Source organism: Falco biarmicus, chromosome 5 (genome assembly GCF_023638135.1).
Source record: "Falco biarmicus isolate bFalBia1 chromosome 5, bFalBia1.pri, whole genome shotgun sequence".
In the NCBI taxonomy this organism is placed as follows: Eukaryota; Metazoa; Chordata; class Aves; order Falconiformes; family Falconidae; genus Falco; species Falco biarmicus.
The window spans coordinates 75,158,115-75,181,982 of record NC_079292.1 but is presented as its reverse complement, the minus strand read 5'-3'; the positions used below and the strand labels follow the sequence as shown (position 1 = coordinate 75,181,982).

General features: G+C 41.2%; 1 protein-coding gene across 7 annotated transcripts in view; it reads left to right on the top strand.

Moving 5' to 3' along the window:
• The first annotated feature begins 9,571 nt into the window (after window positions 1–9,571).
• The window catches only part of KRAS (KRAS proto-oncogene, GTPase), a 27,017-nt gene continuing 12,720 nt past the window's right edge, over window positions 9,572–23,868 (top strand). For 3 of the 7 annotated variants that reach the window (XM_056339788.1, XM_056339791.1, XM_056339790.1), the window contains exons 1-4: window positions 9,581–9,710; window positions 10,709–10,966; window positions 17,116–17,294; window positions 19,662–19,821. In XM_056339788.1, coding sequence (XP_056195763.1) covers window positions 10,856–10,966; window positions 17,116–17,294; window positions 19,662–19,821 — 450 coding nt within the window. In that variant the 5' untranslated portion in view covers window positions 9,581–9,710; window positions 10,709–10,855. Of the gene's footprint in view, window positions 9,711–10,708; window positions 10,967–17,115; window positions 17,295–19,661; window positions 19,822–23,868 lie in introns of all 7 variants that reach the window. The other 4 variants (XM_056339787.1, XM_056339786.1, XM_056339785.1 and 1 more) reach the window with 4 other exon arrangements.

Below are 23,868 nucleotides of genomic sequence, written 5' to 3'. Positions count from 1 at the left end.
GTTTTAGAATTACTGTCGCAAGCACCGTGTCAGTTTAAAAAACTGTAGTTCAGAACTTTCTTTTGTAGGCAGTGAGAAAGGAGGAAGACTATCTTGTCTGTTCTTCTGATCGACTGCAACTCTATCCTCATTTTGCTTAACACAGTCTCTAGTGGTTTGTCTTGTCTAGTTTTAAATTATTCATACAGTAAGACTTGAGTATCAGATAAAAGAGCAGTAATTTCCTGGGACAAATATTTGGAAATATATATTTCCATATTTAACAGCAATTACTGAGAATAAATGAGGAATTTATAAACTAATCAATTATTCAATCATATTCTTTTTGCTTTACTTGAGAAGCAGTTCCTTGAGGCCTGGTTCTTTTCTCATGGCCACTTGTGTTAATTATGGAGCAACTCCTCTAAGTAACTGGAGTCACCCTAGAGTAAAACTGACATATGTGAGAGCTGAACCAAGCATGATGGAGCTATGTCTCCAAGAAAAGCAAGCAGCAGTCTGGCCTTAGCTAAAATATTTCTGCCCCTTCACCAAGCTGCAGCGAATTTTGATGCCTTGTAGGTCAGGTTTCCTCTCTAAGAGCAGGATACAGAGGTGCTGACTTGGGTATTTCCTTAGGGTAATGTGTCTATTTAAAGAGCATACAGACACTTGCTGATTACCACAAGGGTGGTTATAAACAGCACACAGTCAATTCCCCTTCGCAGAAACACCACAGCCTTGTGCCAAGAAACAGATGCTTTGGTAGCCTTTCTTTTCAGGGCACTCAGAGGCAGCTGTTTAGACACATCCAGCACCCCTTTTTCTCCTCTGTTCCTGCCTTTGAATGGGGGAAATTTTGCCCAAGGCTCTGACCCCATGGTGTGGAAAAGTGGCTGGATCATTAAGCCTGGTTTTTATATCTGTGCCCTGTTTCACAAAGGATGCTTAGAAACGTCTAAATACTCAGACAAAGAGGAGAGCTTCAACCCACAGAGTATCCGTAACAATTTTGTGTGCGTGGTTACTGCTTGGGATTTTAAACTTTTCAATGAAGAATTTTATCATGGGTGTGATACATCATGTGTAAACCATTAACTCCTTTCACCATAGCCATATATTTTCAAAAACAATAGTGCTCTTTATTAAAGTACTTAAAAATAGCATTCTAGTGCAAAAGGTTATCCAGTGCCTTTCTACTATAGAGTATGTCAGCAACTCTTTGACAGTTTGCAGTGCACGTCAGTGATTTGTTTGTGAAATTCTTAGAGAGCAGGGGCAAGCTGCAGAAAAGTCTTGATGCATCAAATTCAATGATATGTAATAAAAAACGTAGCAGCTGATAATGCAACCATATTGAGGAGGTTGCGAAGAGTACACTTTTGGTTTGCAAAGCTGTTGAGATCTGGAACCTAAGGATAAGCAAACGGAAATCATTATTGCAAAGCTCAGATTTTATTTTAATGTGGTCAGGCAGGGATTGGCCAGCGTGGTGGAAAGAGAGGAGGAGGCTGACCTTTATTGCCACGTAACAAGGGACAGGGTCTGCTACCTGGCCACAGAGCTCTGCTGCAGATGAGAGCTGGACTAGGACAAATCCCTGGTCTTGCCCTGATGCAGGAGTCTGGTAATGCTGACTGTCCTTAGGGCCTCAAATCACCAGCTAATTTAAATCAACTTTGCTGTATTGCTTTCTATTGATACAGGACATGAGCTGGTTCCAATAATTTTAACCTAGCTTGCAGATTTACACCATCTGAAAACCTGGCTCCAAGCAGACTGCGAGGGAATTTCCTTGACTTTTCTCCCCCTTCCCTTTAGAAATAAATTACTGCTGCATGTTTTCCATTTTCCTATAAGCTTTCTATCCAATGATCCAAACACTCCAAAATAAACATGTACATTTCCTTCCTTGGTACTCTATGTCAGAATCTATTTAACTGCCTCTGCAAGAGCAAATGATCCTAAAAGTCCCACTGTTGTGATTAAACAGAAGTTTCTTTTATTTTTAGAACCATCTCTGAGTGTATGTGTTACACCTCAGCAATGCTTCCCGCCATTTTCACATTCTTGCAGGGCTTCTAGATGCATTTCCTAGGGCTGTACACTGCTATTGGACTTACTAGCCTCCACGAGACAAATTTTGCTATAACTTGTTCTAATTCAGGTCTGGAGTAAATGCACCCATTCCGGAATAATTCTGAGCGTCTAAGATGATAAGTGGAAACTCCTGAAATGAAATGGGATGAAAACTGAATTTCACTGCAGCAATGTAGGACCTGTATTCTTGAGTACAGTGACCTTTTTTTAAAATTAAATTCTAGCATTGGAGTGTGTATATGTGCAGGGAAGCAGGTAACCAAACTGCTGCTGCTGCAGATATGTATTACTTCTTCCTGTGTTTATTTATTTATTATCACGCGTCATAGTAACAACCAAAGGCCTAAACTGAGATCACAGAATTGTTTTGTAGGTTGCCATAAAATACATATATTAACATACATAATTTATTTGGGTTGGCTTTAGATGTAGAGCAAGAACAGACCAGGACAGTAAGGGAAGACGCAGGAACAGTGTGGCCCCACTGTCTTTTTTGCCCTTGGCTGTGGCAGCATGTGGAAGCTGCTGTGCTGAGGAAGAGCTTAGTTATGTGGGATGAAGATGATAAAATGTTTGGGGTTTGCCATACCCAGCAGTAGCAACCGCTGCCCCATGCCTCCCCATGCCTTGGCAGCAACAGGAGTGGACAGTTCAGCTCACCAGAGGTTTTGTCCCAGTTCCACATCCTTGTCTCCCACCACAGAAGTGGCAAGGCCCTCTCTGCCTCTGGCCACTCTGTCATTTGAGTTGCAAAACTCAGTTTCACCTATAGCCTTGGGAAGCCCAGTACTGGCTGTAATGGAGTATACTGGTATCACTCCACATACACTACATTCCTTTATGCTGGTGGAGGGCCTGGCCACAGGGGTTGTCCCAGAATGTTTACCATCTAAATTAAGGCACTATTTAATTGAGAGGTGTAAGCACAAAATTTGGTATATTCAAGCTTGGTTTTCGGTTTGCAGAGTAATCTGGTCACAGACTAGATGTGTTTTAGGTGCCCCATGACTGGGAACGTGGGTGCACGCTTGCCCCTCTCCCTATGTAAAATCCCACTACTTTCATTTAGTGACCTTGTAAATGCCCTGCCACACAGATTTTGGCACTGGTGTGCATGAGTGCAGAAGTCCCAGGGCACAGGGAGTCCAGTCCTGCACTGTTTGGATGGGCTAAAAGTACCATTCTATGAGCCCTGTTTTAGCCTTTGGGGCAGCAGTGAATGAAAATCATTCACAGGTCATGAAGGTACTGCAGCAAGATAGGTATGCTTCTGCCTGGAAGGGGCAGCGCCACATTTTCTGTGGGAGAGGCTACGTTAAGATGAGGCCAGCATGCTCCTTGCCGTCTGTGTTCAGGGCATCCCAGCAGGAGTTAACACAGCCCCGCGCTGACCAAGCTTCAGCTGGCTAACAGCTGCATCCAGATGATGGCCCTGATGGAGAAACAGGGATTTGCCGACAAGAACTTTCTGTGTGAAACTGGTGATTTCAATTTTAATTTCTTGCTCGCCTGTCCTTTGCCTTGCCAGGATCTTGGGCTCCAAACCCACCAGGCAGTTCCCTGGACTGCAAGCCTGGGTGCCTAGCTTTTCAGGTTCTGAGTTCTGCTGTCTGAGAGATCTGTGAACCACTGAGATCAGGGGCTCCCAGCCTTCCCTAAATCTGCAAGTTGTCCAGTGTCTCCAGTGGGTGAGTCTCCCAGGCTGGTTCCTATCCCCAGGATAACTGACTCCCAAGCACAGAGGTTTGTGAGGGGGCTACCCTGGGATTCCACTTTGTTTCCCAGGGGAACTGGGGAAATACATCCTGTCCAAGAAAAATGTGAACTGCTACTGCTGCTGGAATGCTTTTTACTTCTTGGAAAATGTTAGGTCTTCATACGCTGTCCTGAGCTGTAGCAATGTGCTCAGCTTACAGGTCTAGGCAAAATAGGCAAAAGATTGTTGGGGTGGAAAAAGAGACAGTTTCTGAAGTGCTGACAACATTTTCTTTTTTTTTTCCTGAAGTGAAAGGTCTGCAGCAAAAGAGTAGCTGTTTTGGAAAGAAAATATTCCATTCTTTTTCTCTTTATGCAAATTTTAATATTTTTCCATGTGTTTCTGATCATCTCAGGGAGATATATAGTTTTACCAAACTCCAGAGAAATAAAACTCTAGAAATCTGCTAGATCTCAGATTTTCATCATACCAAGGGATATGTGTGGAGGCTAGTGATGCTGAAGGGTAGGCAGTGCTAACGTGTAAACCCAGGCATAAGCAAGTGGTGGAACTGCTGCTCACTGAGAGCAGGATTGAACTCTAGGTCATGCCAAAAGGCAAAGTTAACCCAGTGCTGTACTTTGGTGTTGCTCTCAGCCTGGCTTAGCTGCACACACAGATTCCTCTTGCCCATGGACAGGGTGCTTTTAAGCAAGGTGGACTTAGCTGGAACCAAAGGTTTTGCTCAAGGCCTCTCAGCTCTGCAGTGAGAGCACAAGCTCTGCTAAGGCACTAGTTACTCTCCACAGTTGAAGAAAGAGAGACACGAAATTCATTAGGAGAGCACCAGGGAGCAGCTGACCCTAGCACAATGCAAAAACCGTGGGATGTAGCAAGGTGTGCCGCCATGCAGCACTGCCGTGTTTCCTCAGGTACCTGATTTCTCCCACCAAGTAGAGCTGAGGGGCCATTTGCAGAGGAGAACACGCAGGAGAGAGGTGGGAATTGCTTACGAGGGGTGGGTGATGCTGGGGCTGGCATTCTCTGTTCACCTCCCGCAGGTTCCACTTGAGGGGCAGATGTCTAGCATGGCTCAGGACTACATTTTCTGCGACTGACCCAGCCACACTGCAGGTGTGTGGCGTGGAGCCCCCCGCCACTGCTCTGCCATGCTGTCTCGCATAGGAGAGATCTACTTACTTAAGTCCTTCTTCCTAGAGTTTCTTTCTGGCACCCTAAAGGCACGGGTGCAGCAGGATGGTGAACTCCCACTGTGTTTAATGCCCTCCTTTTCTCCCCAGGGGGTAGTCTTCAGTCCCTTGAGAGACCCGTTAGATCTGCAATGTTGCAGATTCAGTGCGTTTTGGGTGCTGAGCTGCGGGTGCCAATAACAGAAATAAGGCCTTTGATCGCTCGGTTTAGAGAGGCAATTTGGACACCCCACTGATTTTTTGAAACATTTCTGGGCCTAATAGGAATGAAGCCCATTAACTTCAGTGGGCTTTGGATGATTTCCTATATACACAAAACTTGAAAAATCATGCTTTAAAAGAAATACCGAAGTTAAATTGGGAAATTTTAACAATTCTCTTTGTATTTTAATTTAGTGGCTGTATGCTGACAATGTAATTAGAGAGATGCTATGTTAATTGATGCCAGATGACATTAGTGGGATAGCAAAAGCATCCAGTTTCCTAAAGAATAGTTCACAGTTGAACTGTTCCTCTCACCCCACCCCATTTTTAGCAGAGAACTATATTCAAAAAGTCAGAGACAGCTGAATTAAACCAAAAGTCAAACCATTTACGAATACCAGTAATGTGGTGTATTTTAGCACTTTCAAGACAAATCTGATGTTAGTGCAGAAAAATACATTAACCATGTTTCCTTACTGCCTACATATAACAAAGAAGGAAGGTTTGCAGGACCTTGTGCTATTCTTTTGTTTAAAGTGGGTAGTGGACAACCTAGCTGTGAGTTAGAAGTCTTGGAGAATATATAATTGTATCCTGCTGTGTCAGCAGACAAAAATTTGTAAGGGCATTTGTACTGCTCCAGATAAGACTTAAAAAGAAAGATCTTCTGTAGGTGGTCTTAATAATAGGGCAGCGTAACAAAGTTGGCAGGACTTCCTTAGAAGTCTTAATTTTCCTGGGAGGAGAAGACGAAAAGGTAAAAACTGCAGGCTGGTATGTCCCAAATGACAGGAATATCTCAAATGCTGCTCCTGGGTAGACACATGGAATCTTACACCAGAGCAAAACAATGTGCCTGCATAAAACATAACACACAGCCCATATAAACCCATGCAGCCAGATCAAATGTCTTTAAGAACTTTGTCATGTAAACACTTTACAGGCGCAGGCTGATCAGGTAGTGTCTGTCCCTGTGCAAAGTGCCATAATGGTGGCCTAAAAGCATGAAACCACCACTAATGCCAGTATTGTGGCCTCTGGCCAAACCGACTGAAGTACAACTGTGTGCTTACACGTGGCCAGGGCTGAATCTATATTGGTGGTTAGCAGGCAACATATGCATCTCTACTGGCCATACTGGCTAGGGACCCTTGGCCTGTCTGTGTGTGGCAGAGAAGTTCTCTTTACTAATATTCCCAATTCGTGGCAGGCAATCTTGACGTTGCACAAACCCACTTATCTTCCTGTAGTAACTCAACATTGGCTTTGCATCTGCTTTGCATAGAGTTCAATGCCAGGAAAAGCCACAGGAAAATTAACTCTTGTCTCAGCTTGTCTGACACTCTCTGTTAACAGGGAAAACTTCGTATTTATCTTGAGGCTGGAGCAGTATTTTACATTTCCTCCCCCCAACCTTGCAACAGCTGATGGGTGGTGAATGCTTATACATATCAAACTTAAATGTCACTGAATTTTTGTGTATTTATTTTTTAAAAAATTGTGTAAATTAAATATTGTGTAATATTTAGGACTGGGCAAATCTGAGTAGTTTAAATAGGTAGCTGATGTGATTGTACTTGGCCTTGATATCGTAAGGGAAGCATCTTGTCAGAGTAAGGAGCTGTGACTGGTGATTTGTCCTCAAAGATCCATATCGGAGGATCCAGAAGACTGGAACTGGAGTATTTTAAGGCAAATGTGAAGAAGCCTTTGAACTGATGAATATGCTTTAACTTAACAAAAGTATTTAGCTCTAGCACACTGAAGTGCTTTGGGATTTGAGGACGTGCATCTTTGCCTGTGTTCAAAATTCTCTGTGCAAATTGCACTGAAGAAGCAATCACTGAAATGAAGTCGGTAACTCATAGAACAATACTTCTGCAAAATCTAGGAGGTGTTGCATCACTTGTGCTGACTTTTCACCAGCTTTCATATCAATGCAGTGTATGGGTTGGCACTTAATATTTTTGATCGGCTTTATTTCAGCTTGTTTTCAAACCACTTCACAAATAAGTCTGAGAAGATATTTCTAAATGAAATTTAAATAAAGCAAACAGCAATTTCATAATAGACATTTATAAACAAATAATGCACACAGACAGAAAAAAATCAAGCTTTGCATTCTGCTTTTTCCAGAATCCTAAAAATTCATTTTCCCTCCCAACGATATGCAAAATGATTGTTTGCACATTTCATTGAGATTGTACGGAGATACAACGATTCAGGCTGTCATCGGGATCCGAAGTTTTCACAGAGAATATTCTACCAAATGCAGCTGCTCTCTGGATACTCTTCTGATCCCAGCTGTGACTGTGTGGGTTTAAAGATGAACAGCTTCTCCCCATATAAAGCCCTGTAAGATGAGAACAAACCATCAAAGCTGTTTGTGGAACACCAGCATTATGTGCAGAACTGGGCAAGTTTTCCTGTTACGCAGGCATTTTCCCACTGCGTTAGGAATAACCACAACACTCAAATAGTTTTCCTAGGGGGGGCAAAATATGAAAGTGAGATCCGGCTATCCTAAAATTGCTGATCAGGGCGTTTACCTCGGTTACCAAACATCTGCATTCAAATCCTTCCTTTGCCTCTTTCACACCACAGATGGGAATGTGGGTTTCCCACATCCCAAGTTTGTGGTTTTACCACCAGGCTACTTGTTCTTTGAAAGCACGTCTTTCTTTTGGTTTTTATATCTGCTCATGTGAGATTGCCTAGTTAATAAGCAAACTGAATCACTCAGTTTTACCTCTGATCTGCAAGATGATTTCATGTTACACTGTCACACGTGTTTTTGTGAGTCTTTTTTTTATTATTATTGAGGCTGTTAGGAAATGATCTAATAACATTTAACAAAAAAATGACCAGGTTACTAACACCTAAATCCCTGGGAGAGGAGAAAAGGGGATCATCAAGAGTTTTCCAAATTCATTTTCTCCGCAGTTCATGACAGTATATACCCTCCTGCTGTAGGAGTATCCTTACAGAAGCTCCCGTAAGAGACCACGAGACTTTTGTCACAGCTTTCGGTGACAGAAACGACTCGCTTCAAGAATACAAGAAAAGCTTGTCTGATCTTTTGAGGTCTTTGCCAGAGAAGACACCATTTTTCACACAACAGCTCCAAGATGTGTTTGTTTTCTACCCGAGTCTTAACACCTTAGCGTCAGGGAGTAGTGCTGAACACCACCACAGGGGCTTTGCCTTACTTATGTGAATTAATCACAGGAACACACTTTCTAAATTAGACAGAACAGTCCCAGAGGGTTAATGCCTTCAATGCTCAGCTGGGTATGGCCCAAAAGCAGAGCCCCTTAGATGCACACCGAGAATGAAAGAAGCTGGAAGTTGTCCCACGCAGTTGCAGAGAACAAAGCTCCAGCCTCTTAAAACTCTTGCACACCAGATGTGTAGACATGACACACTTATTTTTGACCATCCACTTTAAAGAGGGAAAGCAAAACTGGCCAAATTAATCCCTTGTGTGAGCCAGCTGGCATTGCTGGAGTTACCCTTGGAATAAGCTTCATTAGGAACAGGGTTAATTACCTTTGTCTGAGACCTGGCGATATATTTCAAAAAAAATCTTGCTCCTTGGGATGTAACACAGGCGTATAAATGACATTATAGTAGATTAATCAACACATTTGAACCTTTCAATTAGATGAAACTACATTTTTGGCTTTTTAATAAGAAAACAGGCTTCTATGCACAATTGTTAACTTGCTTCCACAAAAACTTTGTGTTCATTAACTTTTATACAGAGCATCCCCACAGCTAATAATGAAGACATATACGTTTTATTTGGAAACGACTGAAAGCCGACCAACTTTAACAAGCGCCTAAGTTTTGCGGCCATTCCATAAGGCCTCTGCTGACATCTTCGTGACCAGCTACGGATAAAAATGCTTTTCACGCTCGGCCAGGCACTGCCTCACGCCGGCCGCGGCCGGGCCGCCAGCGCGCTGCTCCCCTCAGGGCGCCCGTAGCGGCCCCGCTCCCTCAGCGCCCCGCTCTGCGGTGCCAGCCGGGTCCCCCTCAGCGCCGAGCGAGGGGGAAATGGCGAGGAAACGCCGGAGCTGTACCTCTCTCCCCTCACCGCCCCCGAGCGCACGTTTCCCCCACAGACCCTCCCTCCCGCGCCGAGTCCCCCGGTGCCCGCAGCGGCGGTCCCGACCTCTCCTCCTCCCCCTCCTCCCGCCGCGCCGCCTCAGCCGCCCGCAGGCAGCGGTTGGGGCGGCGGGGCGGCAGAGGGAGGAGGAGAAGGAGGAGGAGAGAGAGAGGGAGGGCGGGCCCGCCGCTGCCGCAAGGGGCGTGGGAGCGCGGAGCGCATCGATCGCGGCCGTCCACCCATCCATCCACCCGCTCGGCGCTCGGCTCCCTCGGCAGCTCCAGCCCCAGCCCTCCCCGTCCCCCGCCATTTCAGACCGGGACGGAAAGGGACGCGGAGCGACCGCCGCGGCGGGGCGGGCAAGGGAGGCGCCGGCGTGCTCCCGCGGCCCGCTGCAGTCGCCGGGCAGGTATCCGCCTATCCCTATCCCTACCCCGCTGAACCGGGGCGAGCCGCCGCGCTTTGCTTTCTTCCCCCCTTCCCTTTCGAGGTGGGGCAGGGAGAAGCGGTGCGGCTTCCCGGAGCGGGGCACCCCCCTTTTACCCGTCTTCCTCCCGGCTTCGCCCCGCGGTGGGGGCAGAAACCCCGGCAGCCGGGCGGGGGCCGCCTCCCGTCGCCTGTCCCGCTGCCGCCCGCGGGGCTGCGCCCTGCCCCGCTTCCCCTCTACCGGCATCCTCCGAAGCCTCCTTCGCCTGCCCCTCCGCCGTCTTTCCCCGCGGCGCGGGCGGTGGCTCGGCGGCCGCGGGAGGGGGCGGCGGGACAGGTGGCCAACGCCCTCCGGGAGCCTGGCACCGGCCGGCTTGTGCCGAGTCAACCCCCCACCCCTCCCTTTTTCCTCATATATATATTTTTTTTTCGCTATTTTTTATTTTTACCTCCTCCTAAATCCTTAAGCCTTCCGTGCTCGGGGCCGAGGCGCCGGGCCGGAAAGTTTGGGCGGGCGGGCCGGGCCGCTGGCTGCCGGCTGAGGGGAGCGGGGCGGGCGGCGGCACCCGCGCCCCGGGGGAGCTGGGGGGGCCCGGCGGAGCTGGGGCGGCCGCGCTGGGCTCGCCCGGCGAGAACAGCCTGGGGAAGCGAAGCCGTCAGGTGGAGCCGTGCCCGCACCCGCGCCTGTCCCGCCGCGGCCGTGTGCGGGAGGCGCCTGTCCGGGGTTGTGGCCCAGCCCGAGGGACGCTCGATGTGGCCCGGCTTCCGTAAAAACCCGGGAGGTCTCCCGGAGTCACTGGGGCTTTGGGAGAAGGCAGTGGAGAGCAAAATCTTTGCCCTGCAAGAAATACTCTCTGACCTTTTCCAAGATTGAATATATCCTTCTGTTTCTTATGTCTTTGTAACCGGCGCCCTTCAGCTTAGTGCCCGCGCTATGTTTCCTATGTATAGTTTTGTTTGAGAAATAGCATTCCCTCGTAGCTTTTTGTCTTGTCTTTCAGGGAGGGAGTTGCTTTCCGGTAATAGTGAAGGAACCTGATACTGAATGAAACGCACCAACAGCATCCTCATTAGTCGGAGCCTGACTCTGCATAACGTTGGTTTCTTTGTCATCAGGTCTGCTAAAAAATGACAGAATATAAACTTGTTGTCGTTGGAGCTGGTGGTGTAGGCAAGAGTGCCTTGACAATACAGCTAATTCAGAATCACTTTGTGGATGAATATGACCCTACAATAGAGGTAAATGCTTTCATCTTACACTTTTTATGAAGAGAGATTGTTGGTGATAAGGGTAGTTGTTTACTTCTGGACAGTTACCACAAAAACATAGAACAAGGCTTTATAATAAAAAGACCTCGAAGATAATGGTCAACATTGGAGTAGCATTGGAGAGGCAATTGCTGTGAGAAGGGAACAACAACTGCAGTAAAAAACTAACAATTTTGATCAATTGAAGTATGGTGTTAATTGCCATGTTTTGTTGGACAGTTTGGATGCATGCTTTTAGGTTTTCTGTGAAAAAGTATTTGCCAAATTCACTTGGAAATAGTTGGCAAAAATATTTGTGGCTTTGCATTCAACCTCTTAAATGTGACTTAACTTTTTGATATCAAGAAGGAAAACTTGTAGTTCTGAAATGTATGCGTCAGGCTTTCTCAGCTCCCATCATTAGGATCAGTTTCACACAGTGAGAAATGTGTCCTGGAATATTATGGCAAATGCAGCAAAAATTTGGAGTCTGGTTTTATTTTTTCCCCTTTTTTTTTCTTAAACATACCAGTGTGTGTTTCTGTATCTAGTAAAATGTTGTAAGATGCTGTAGTGGATTCTTTGAAATACATGTCACAGTTTCTCAAAATCTGAAATTGTGTTGGAGCTTTAAAACTTGTGATATTTTAAAGGTCTTTAATGAGCGGGCAAGCTCTGCCTCTTATATTTAAGAAAAATACTGGTGGTGTCTGAAATCTCCTGTGGATCGTTGGATTTAATAACCACAGACTGTATAAAAGGAGAAATGACACTATAATTTACTCAAGATTTTTATGTTCCCAGCACTGAAGCTCTGTAGCTTATGACTTCATTTATATGTTTATACAATGAGGTGCTACCAAGCTCACTTGAAGGAATCACAAAGGCTTAAATCTAGTCTTAAAATGGTAACTTGGAAAATGGCTGTGTAGTCATTCTCAGGTAGACATGAGTGAAAGGATACAGTGCCCTGAGATTGTAGGAAGCCGTTCTACTTGAGCAAAGTGCAGGCCCCAGTTAATATGCTCCAAACAGAGATGTGTTGACTTGAGTTTGAGTTTACCTTAATGTGCCTGTGTGTCTTTATGTCTCTCTGTTGCATGGCCAGGTGACCTCATGTATGCTTATAGAAGATTTTGTGAAGAGACCTATGGAGAGAGGAACAGTGTTTGCCTTGCACTAGGAGAGCAGCACTTTCAGTTACTAAGATGTCAAATCTTAAAACAACCACCACCCAAAACACGCGTAAAAAACAGAAAACACACAAAACTCATTGAAAGGAACAAGCAAAATAGGTTTTACTTTTTCCTGCAAAAGAAACTCCAGAGGGTGTTGGTCTTGGTAATTCTTGTTCATACTTATCTGGATTTCTCTTAGGTTAGAGGTATGCTTACACATTACAAAAAGTACTGTGGAGGTTCTATGTTGTAAGTTGTATAATGCCGGAGCTGTGTAAACAACCGAGGAATAATGGCATTTTTTGTGTTGCTAAATCACTCGAGGGATTTAGCTAATCAAAAAGCTGAGTATTTTGAAGAATATTTTACATTAAAATGTATTTGGTAATAAAACGAAAATACAGTTCCTTACAGAAAGAACCTAAATTGCCAGAAGTGTCTGTTACTCAGTAGTGTGCAGGATGAGTGTAACACTGTGGTGGTCCAGAATCAGTTAAGTTTTTCTGAAAGAAAGAAACCTTTAACCTACTGGGTTTTACCAGCATCCACAACTTGTTGTGTGCAACAGTATTATCTTCTGCAACTCCTACAAGTTCTTGTCTGAGTGCTAGTTACCATTTTTGTCCTGTAAATTCTGAGACCTTGAGGATGGAGACTGTATCTTCCTACTCGTGTGGTAAATCACTTTGTGTGCACTCATGCAATCATGTAGGTAAGCTTGTAGGGAAGAAATAATTCAGTTCTTACAATAAGAGTGCTCTGCAATTTGGAGTGGCTGACAGGTTGCAGAGAATGGGCTTTTAATTGTCTTTAAATGCTTCAGTCCTTGCCTGGGCAGAATCCTGTTTAGTTGAGAAGGGTTGCTTGTTTGTGCTTCCTGTTGTAGATGCTGTTGTGGTGCCTGATCAAAGAACAATAGCTGTAAAGTGTTTTCTGTGCAGTATGAGGAAATAAGGCTAAAGTGGCTTTGACTGGTAAATAAGAATAGTTAAGATGGTTCGGTAGTGTCACTACTGTTGTTTCTCACTTGCTACTGTTTCTTTCATTGCTGTATGGCTGTTGTCAAAATACTCAAGTTTTCCTCACAGATAAATAATCAAGCTAAATGTTTTGGGATAGACAGAGAAAAGGGATCACTGTTTGTAATCTATGGTGGATTTCATAACTGCACGGTTACTGAATAATTTCTTTCCTGTGATTAGCAAAATGAAACTCGACACTTTCAAAGTCTCGTGTTGTGAAGTCATGATGTAGTTGAAGGGAGAAAAAAATACACTAGCCACTTAATCACAGATGCATTTACAATGTTAATGTTGCTGTTTTCAGTGGAATAGACTTAATGATTCAATAAATAACTTGTTTGGAAAATGCCAAGTTTCATGGTCTGCTTGAGTATTCTATTTGCTTATATTTGAGCATAGCAGATGATGGGGAGCAGAGGGAGGAATTAAACTGAGTGCATGTTTGGGTGGCTACTGTTGCTCGTATATATATGCTTCGTATGTGCTTCACAGTTTCATATCTTATTTTAAGTAACGTCCAAGCACAGATTTATAGCCAAGCAAATTAAGTGTGGGGTGTCCTTTAACTATATGTACACTAACCCTTGTAAATCTGGCGTAATACATAGAACAGTTGGACTAGTGCCCTCTCCTGGTCGAGGCTTGTTAAATCTTTACTTGGGATATCTTCTGTAACAATATAATTTTTTGAATTTAATTTTAATTTTTTTACAGCTTCAGCATGTTTTAGTGCTAAATATATGTCATCTTTTAAATGTCCTAGAGAAAGAATGGCTTTCCTAGTTGCCCGTCAGGGGGTTTTCAATTGGATTAGCAAAATCCCTTGGTTGATTTAGGAGTACTGATACTTAAATCTGTGTTCTTAAATGACCTGTGCACCTGTGAAACTTCCACCAATATTTAATTATAGCTTAGTCTTAGTAGCTGTGATATTTTAACATTATATCACTGGTATAATGGATTTTAACAAAATTATAGTTATTCGCTTAGATGGGATTTATTAGGCTGTGGGTTTTTTAGATAAATTCCATATGTATCGTGTAGCTGAGATTTCCTATCACATTTTCTTATCAGTGCTTGTGAACAGATGGAATTATTACTCTTTTAGCATAATTCATGCTGATTTTTATGGTTTGTGAAAGGCCAATAAAAGCAGGTTAAGTGACTAATGAAATTAACACTGTTTATATAGATATACTGAGTCTTCATACAGGGGAAAAATTGCAAATTCGTATTTGGAATGAGGTACCACTTTGAAATTAACTGCTAGTTTGCATTTTGTTTTTACTTAATTCCATTCATTACTGCAAATCTTCCAATGTGCAGTAAAGCTATTGGTTTTTCATACATTATGAAATTTAGAGCTTAGGAGGTTGGGTTTTTTGTTTTTGAGGGGGAATCTGGCCTTGTGGGTTCTGCGATTGCATTTTGAAGCAGAAGTGCCATGACTACTGTAGTGGCATAACACTTTGTTACAGCCTACGTTCTGTTTTGCAGGACTTGATTTTTACAGTATGGTAATACTTAAATAAACAAATTTATCTTGGGTATGGTTACACTGATATTGACCATGATGGGAGTGGGGGTCCCAGTAGCCTGAGCTTTGAATGTGATGTTTCAATTTTTCTTAGCTATGGTGACAAATAGGATTTCAGGTTTGATGTTTGGGCCAGAATGGGGTGGAGGGGGAGGCAAAAAAGTAGGGTTTATTATTTCAGTAGCTTCTAAGGAAATCATAAGCTTGAATCTTCTCTCCCATGTTTTTCTTTTCCTTCCACCTCAAATCCTATTTCTAGCTAGTGACAGAATTTTCTCTCCAGAAGTGGGCAAAACAACTATAATCTCAAAGCATACCTCCCCCCCCCCCCCCCCCCCATCAGTACCAATGCTGTGCTTTATGCTGGTGCATCTTTGCTGCTACTGCTAACCTGGTGGGCATGCTAAAGCCAGCAGTTCTTCAAAGTTGTTTTCTTTTTCTCTTAAAAATTATTTTCTTTGATGAAAATTACTTAAAGTTTTTGTTTTTAGAGCTCAGTTGAGCGGAATTTCTTTCCCTTTGAAGTGCTAAGATGTAAAGGAATAATACAGGCTTTTCAAGAACTGTTTTTCATATTTTTAAAATAGCAGTAAAATTGCAAGAAGAGAAAATGAAAGCTTTGTCAATATGCCTAGTATAACGATAGAAGTTGTACTAGTACTTTGAACTGTGATAAAGGTATCATAGGGCATGGGGGATCTGCTATTGAATTGAATTGAAATAAAAATGTGTCCTTTGGGGGTGGTTGGTGGGGTTTTTTGGTTTGGTTTTTTTGTGTTTTTTTTTTTTTTAAGCAATGAGAGAGAATATCAACGTTATTTTAAAACACATTGGAGGTTGTGTGTTTGTCTCAGCTGCATCAATATTTAAAAATGGCTTATATGTTTCTAAAGTAAGTTACCTGCTTCTTACTTGAACACTGAATTTGCACTTCTGTGAAATATTTCCCAAATCACGTTGGAGGTAACTTTTATCTTTAGGGTAAACAGTCAATATTGTTTTACCTGATACTTTTAAATGTCATCCAGGCTCAAGATAGTTGTACAGAATCAGTATCTTAAACTAAACAAACTCTCTAATCTCACATTTATGTCCCACTTTTTTTTAGCATGAGCAACAGGAAAGAAGAGAGCCTTTCGTAAAAATACAAATAGATAGAAAACGCACAGGTGTAGGTGTACTGTGCCTTAAAATAGGTACAGAAGAAGGAAGGTCATTCTGAATTTATCTTGAAGATGGCTAGAATTGCAAGTTTAATTCTCGAATTCCCTTCCTAGTAGTTTTAAGTTTGCTTCTGTATAGTGTTAAAAAGAACAATCACAATATTGTGTTAATCTCTAACCAAGGGATCTGAAAGGTAATGTCAAGGTTTTGTGTTTATACCTTTTGTCACAAGTACTGTGTACTTACTTTTAAAGCTTATTGACATGGTTTTATTTTCAAATAGTTGTTTATAGAAGTTAATTGGAAAGTAATGCTTATATACATACTGCTAAAACTATGTACTCTTAAAAGCCTAGGACCAAAGAGAGTTGTAACTAGACATTAATATCTTGTTGCTTGGGACTTTGTACAGATTTTAGCCACTTGAATCTGTGACCTGAAAGCTTTGAATTGATAGCATTGAAATAATTTGTTCCAACATCTCCTCAACTAACACATCAGGGCTTTTATATGACTCTCATAGTCTGTCTTGGTTAAAAAGTTTGAACTTCAAGTATGTCAACTCAACTTTGATAACTTAAAAACAGCTATCATTATGTGCACCTGTTTAGGCATACAAAACATATTTCCTGTCCCAAACACAGAAGGCTTTTTATACTTCATTTCCTTTATAGTGGCATAGATATTTTTTTTGGAGTTGTCTTGTGTACTCTCGCTGTGTTGTGGCCCACAACACTTCCATAAACATTCATAGGATGAAGGTCAAATTTTACTTAAATAATTGGTAAATTGAGTAAGATTAATCAATTAAGTCAAACTTTTTAAAACCAGGATTACAAGTTTCTTCAGTTAGTCTATTAACAGAGACAAAGGGGAGGTTCTTTTGATCTGGATCCATTTTGTACTTTTTGTCCTTTTGTACAAAATAACACTGCCCTTTTTCTGTGCGTGTATGCACTTATGTACTGTTACTCGCTGAAGATTCAGAATACAGGTAAGAACATGTCCTTTCAGTGCTCTTTCTACTTCTGGATTACCATATACATGTAAGTATGGGACACTATTTCCCTGCTGTCATTTGCCCTTCTGTAAAGTTGGATTTTAACTGTGAAGTGTTTTCAGTCATGCTCGATTACTGGTAAACAACTTTAATATCTCCTGATTTATAGGTGTTCAAATTCTTACTTGTTTGTATTTAACAGAGGTTTATGTTGTTTGGGTTTTTTTTTCTTTTCTTAGGATTCCTACAGGAAGCAAGTAGTAATTGATGGAGAAACCTGTCTCTTGGATATTCTTGATACAGCAGGTCAAGAAGAATACAGTGCAATGAGGGACCAGTATATGAGAACAGGGGAAGGCTTCCTGTGTGTATTTGCTATAAACAATACAAAATCTTTTGAAGATATTCACCATTATAGGTGTGTATGTTGAAAGATAATCTACCAACTCTTGTGTTAGGTAGATAGGTTGCTTGCTCTTCCACTAGATAATAGAATGTTCTCTTATGAAATACCATCTAAGGACACAGTTACCAATTAGCAATATTGCAACTTGTGTGTTTATAGGACTGGAATTTTGGGTAATCTGAAAATCTGCCTTGTTCACAAGTTAGGCAGGCAAAGTATCTGAAAGCTCTTCTGGTATATACTAATGTGACTTAGTATTTCTGTCTGTTCATAGTGAAGACTTAGTTAAACTCTGCCCATTCCGTAGATAAAATTGTGTGCTAAGATGGAAAAACTTAACGCAATTGCAGTTGTACAGACAATAATGTCAAGTGCTAGCTTTTGTTCTGGGAGTGGAGGGGAAATAACCTGTGGAATGTTACTAAAAGAGTAACATGTGAGCCCTGATGCCCAAGAAGGGCAGACAAACGCAAAACCAAAGCTCCAGGATGAGTGCTGAAAAACCATGTTACTAGTTTTTTGGTAGCAATTAGTTAAAAATTTCAACTCATGCTTGCTTTGTCAGCTACAGAAATACAGAAATAGAAGCAGTCTGTGGTCATTACCATACCAGATGATTTATAACTTAGTAGCTTACTATTAAACTGAATTCTCCTTGGGTGTTCTGTTAGAAGGCCATGCAAATCCCATCAGAGATCACTTCAGCAGCATCAGTTTAAGATTAGTCCCAAACACATAATGTTAAGCTATTCCTAGTTAAGCATTTATAATGCTGTCAGTTCTATGCCACCATGTGGTGGTGAAGTGTTTTGCTGTTGGTATTACCTGCAAACCCAAGATCTACTCATAAGCTGAAGTTGCAGATTTTTGTTATGAGTAGATGTTGCAGTTTCTCATTTAAGGTGGGATACCATGACAGTTCAAGGTAATCTAAGTCAGCAGGTGCAACTGCCCTGATCACAAGGTACAACTGCTTTGATTGCATAGCTTCGTTCTCTCCTGTATGACAGCAAGTCAGCTCGCTTTATAGTGTAGTATGTTGATGTGAGTAGCTAAACAGGTAAATGGCTACCTACAGAAATAGTTTACTGCTGCCTTATCTCCCTGGAGAAGCTGCAGGATCAGGAGAGTACTGTTGCAAATGAGGGGCAAAACTGCTGCATACTAACCCAGAGAGAGATCAATATTGAGAATGTGGGCACTTTCTTTTTCTTCCAGACTTCGTATAAATTTCATTATATATAAAAATGTTCTTATTGGTACTGGTGACTTAAAAAAAACCCAGACAAAAACCATGGTAAGAATTAGCACAGCATGGGTGACAAATTGAAAAAACATTCTATTGCTCTTGGGGGGGGGCGGGAAATGGAAACTTCTCTTCATTATCTAACCAAATCATTACAAATGGGTTTCCTCTGGTTGTAGAGGAAGAAGGGAAAAAGGTAAGATGTATGTTGATGTAAGGGGAAGGTGGAGCATAGGTTTGTGTGTGGAGTTTTTCTTTTAAAAGAGAGTAATGGATTTGTAGAAGGCCTTCCCGGTTTATTTCAAAGAATGTTGTGACTTGAATGCTGGAGTTTCTACTGTGTATTAACACACCTGTTGGATGACCTTGCAGACTGAAGCTGAAGGCTTATAAACAAATAACTGAAAACAGTGACTATATTAAGGAACATACTGCTAGATTATTTGGGAAGGCAGAAGTCGTAAAATTAATTCCTGTTATTTGAGATTTTTTTATGAGTACATCTAACTAGTATTTCAAGATGCTTTCTAACTAATGGCTGAAAGGACTCTTACCAGATTTCTCTTTGTAGAGAACTAGACCAGTGGTCTTCAAAGCTGAAATCCCCTGTCTAAATGCAGAATTTGTAATGCTGTCTTTAATTAAAAAAACCAAACAAACCCAAACGAGCCCAAATCCCCCCTGCCTCCCCCACCCAAACCAAAATCAAGACAACAGGCATAGTGCTTCTGACAATGTTTTATCTTAGCAAATGAATTGAGTATTGAGTGTTGAGTAGGAGAGATAAGTAGTAAGATTTATACTGGAGCTGCTTAGCCTTGTTCTGGCATTAGCTGTTGGGGGGGGGGGGGGAGGGGAAAGTGTAATGACATCAAAATATATAGTTGTTTGCAAAATGTCAACCTCACTTTTTTAAAAAAAAATGAAATTATAAGCTTTATGGTGACAGTGTTGGTCAGTTTATTTTTTGGTGGCTTCTAATGGTGTATGTGCAGTAAATTCCAACATCATTCTGTATGTTAATCTTATTTTTTTATTGTTTAAAATATACCACATAAACTATGACTATTAATACCTGTTAAATACCATCTGTCCTTTTTTTTTTTCCTTTTTTTCTCTTCTTTTCTTTTTAGGGAACAAATAAAGAGAGTTAAAGACTCTGAAGATGTCCCAATGGTGCTAGTAGGAAACAAATGTGATCTGCCTTCCAGAACAGTAGATACAAAACAAGCTCAGGATTTAGCAAGAAGTTATGGAATTCCTTTCATCGAAACATCAGCAAAGACAAGACAGGTAAAGCTCAAAGCCTGCTAGATACAAATGCAGAACTCTTATCTGAATTACCATGTTCGTCATTGTAGGCACTGACAATTGCTTGGTCATACTGATAGATTTCTTCAGAGTAGAAATTCTTGTGGTCTCTTCTTTCTGTAAAGTCATTGACAGCCATTAATTGCTTATTAATGAGTGATTTGCTTCAGCTGGGCAGACTCAAAGAATGAGACTGGGCCTGCTATTACTCTCCATTGTCAGATGGTCGCAGCATTCTTAATGTTGTGACAGGTTTTAATAGAATAAAAAGCACTTCTACTTTGAGGAAACAAAGCATTTCACCTCTGCAAGAGGATGAAGCAGACAAACTAATTAGTTTATTCTGTTTTAAGTCTTTTCAGGTCCTTTCCAACCTAAATGATTCTGTGATTAATAACAAAAGGATTTTTTCTTTAAGGCATTGATTCAGTGCTAGTGGGACATACTTGATATGCCTTTTTATAGCTAAGCAATGGACCATAAGTGTGTTTTGAAATTACTGGATTAATTGCTTGTTTAAACTTACGTTCTTCTAAGACTTAAAGAGGCAACCATTAGGGTCCTTGGGTCCTTTCAGTGCTTCTTTCAGGGTTTGCTAGGACAAAGGTATACATAGTGTACATCTGTGCATTCAGAAGAAGAGATGTTACACAGATATAGATGAAATAGGTTCTGTACTTCTGTAGTTTTTGAAAAATGCTGGTTTATGCTTTTTCATTTAAGGGTAAGGACTTGGTATCAGTACAAATTAGATCAGGCCCGAGTGGCTGAATAACTTGTACTCTCTGCATAATCAGAAGTGTTATGTGCAAGTTATGAATCAGGAATTAGGTGTTGCAGAAGGAGGCTAATAAGAGCAGAATACTGCAATGTGAGTAACTGCTCAATGCAACTGCTGAACAGAATTCGGCTGCATCACTTGGCAGAATTTCCTCATAGACAGTAATAAGTTATTTTTGGATATAAGGAATGAATATTTTATTAGTGCAGATTTGCCACACCTACCCAGGTGTCTGACAATTTGAAACCTGGACTAAATGGTAAAACTTCACAGAGGACTCAAAGGAATGCTAACTTTGGCAATAGAGAAAGTCTGTGTTAGGTAGGGTTAAAAAACAAGAACGACACAACTTTTAATGGCTGGAAATAAATTAGGCCACAAGAGTGTTCTGAAGAATGTGGCATATGAGTGGACTGAATAATTACAGCATTCTTGTTTGGAAGGTCTTGTATTAGTGGCTGTCATTGAGATGTTAGGATAAAAATGGAAGAACTCTGATACTACATGTAAGGTTTGAAATAATAGAAGTTCTGTACTAACATCTAGATTTTACTGTGTTCAGCCTGTGTAATAGAGCGTCAGGCTTTGTTGAGGAAGTGCTCCTTTTGCGTAGCCACTTCTAATAAAAGTATGTTGATATGATGGTGTATTTTCAAGATTTCTTCTCCCTACCCCACCTGCAGCTTACTCCTACAAGCAGCCCCATCATACCTAACCAACACAAAATCACGTGCTCAAAAATTAGCACTCCTGTCCAGTTTTATAATATTTGTTTACACAAAGTAGTATCTGCTTTTTTATCATTCAGATTTTAAGAGGTCAGCCAGAGGTTTGTACCTGTTTCAGAGGAAAATAGTTCAGTCATATATGAATTGTTATTCTATAATTTGACTGCTTTTATCTGTGACTTTGTATTTCTGGAGGTGCCAACTGAAATGTTACAGAAGGGATCTGACTGTTGGCTTTAGTTCTTCAAAACTGAGCTTTACACCCTCTACAGATGAGGGGTCCCTAAAGGTGTCTTTTGGATTTTAAAATAGACGCCCAATAGACTCTTGAGAATGTTGGCTTCTGTAAGTTGGAACCACTAGGTATGGTTGCTGATTCTTTTGCAGTCTGTTCATAACATGTTGTGTTATGAAACTGCTTAATAATATACGGTGTTAATAAAACATTTTTGAGAAGATGAAAGGGAATTGGTGGAAGAACCTGATCTTTAATTATAGTAAGATCATCTAAATATTTGTATATGTGTTTATGTGTGTATATATCTGTGTATACATGTGTTTACATATTATGATTTTTCATTCACCCTGTCATATATAAAAAATACATGCATATGCATATCTATATATACACCTTTCTCCAAAGTAACTTTTTAAATTAGGGGTTTCAAATAATTTTGCAAGCTTCACATGGCCCATAGACTATATTTTTATTGAGCAGAGTTCAGGCCTTGGCTAAATACATAAATAAATAATCTAGTTCTCTCTGGTTAAGTGCAGAACTTCCAAGTATGAACAGATGTAGCTGGTTGTCTGGTAACTTATGGAGTCTGTAGAAAGTGTGACATGAATATTTAAAAGTAGGAACCTTTTCCTTTCCTGTACGCACCTTCCTACCACACTGAAACATCAGAACTAATGCCCTATTGAAGGGGCCCCCACAATCTTCTTGCTTCAGCCCTTTCCTGTGCCTCACTTTTGCTGGAGCTCTAGGCCGAGTAAGGAAGTTTTCTGGGGAAGGAAACAGGGGAGATAGACTATTCCTTTCCATGTTGTCTGTTTTGATTGCCAAGACACTTTTTTTAATGACAATATTGTATACTTATTCAGAATGATCTCAGTTCCAACTAAGTCAGTTGTTAAAATTTTAGACAAGCAAAAATAAGTTGTTTTAGAAGTTAGTGTATTTGATTTTATTTGCTTCTGACTGGCAGTAAAGATGTAAACTTCAGCTTACTGCAAAAAGGTCATGTTTTAAGCCAAATCACTGTGTGAATTTTCATTCAAATAATTGAGTTCATCAGTGAAATGTTTGCTCGTGGAACCTACAACTCGGGTACAATACTATAGAGTAGTAGTATTTTTTTAATTAGACCACTGGCTGTAATGAATATAATGTACTTTATGAAATATAGTGATAGTCCTATTTCTAAATGTAAATGTGTCAATATTGGTGGTTTTCTAAGGCATGTGCACCACTTATTCTTGCAGAATCCTTATGCAAAAGGTTATGAATTTCTTAGATTCATTTTGATAGCTCTTTTCAATTTTCTGTGTTTGACATAAACTTTAAATTCAAATCCTTCCCTGCCAACATGAGTGTATAGCTCCCAATATTATCGATAGTATCAATGAGAGATGAGGCAAACTTGATTTAGCCCACCAAAGCTGCATCCTAGTTAGGCCCCAAACTTGTGACAAAAGCAAGTTCAGAACCCGTGCCTGGTCTGAACTTCATTCCTACATCTCAGTTAAGGTTCACGAATAACTGATAACTTACAATTTGCTTGAATCAACTTGCCATTTTTTTAGGGATTTGTCATATCTGTTTAATGATATTATATGTGTTTCACTCCAAGCCAATTTTGATGTAGTTCATGTGTACAGGTTCCATTTTAAAACATTATTTTCAATTGGTTACAGCTTTGTCAGATGTCACAATGTGGCTTGAGTTTTTTCATGTCACTTGTTTGCTGTAAGGTAAAACTTCCAAAAAAGCTTAGTCCCCCCTTTAGTGGGGAGAAAATGTTCTGATTATGTTGAAACAAGTTCTGGCATCCAGCCGTGTGCTGAATGCCTCAGGGATGCTGAGGAAACAGGTTTGTTGTTTGCATAATGTACAGATAAATAGGTGCAGCAAAAATAGGATACATGTGCACTGTGGGTGAAATTCAGGTAGGGCTGATAGGTGTAATTCTGGCAGTTCCTTAACTTTGGAGTGATTACCTTTGTAACTTCAGTCATGATTTTGTGCAGTATGAATTTACTGCTGTATGTCTGGCATTTAACCATCATAAGATAATGACTTGGTCAGCTTTACATCCCCCTTCTCCCCACAGTGGTGGGTTCTGCATGTAGCTGAGTTGTAGTAACTGTTCCAAACACCTTCAAAGTATTACTTCTGTTATACAGAGGGCAAAAATTAGCCTTAACCTGTAAGCTAAATGTTACACAAGCCAGTAGATTTTTGCAGATTTATGTGTTTTCCAGTATTGGCTAAGCTGACTTTACTGCTATGAAGTT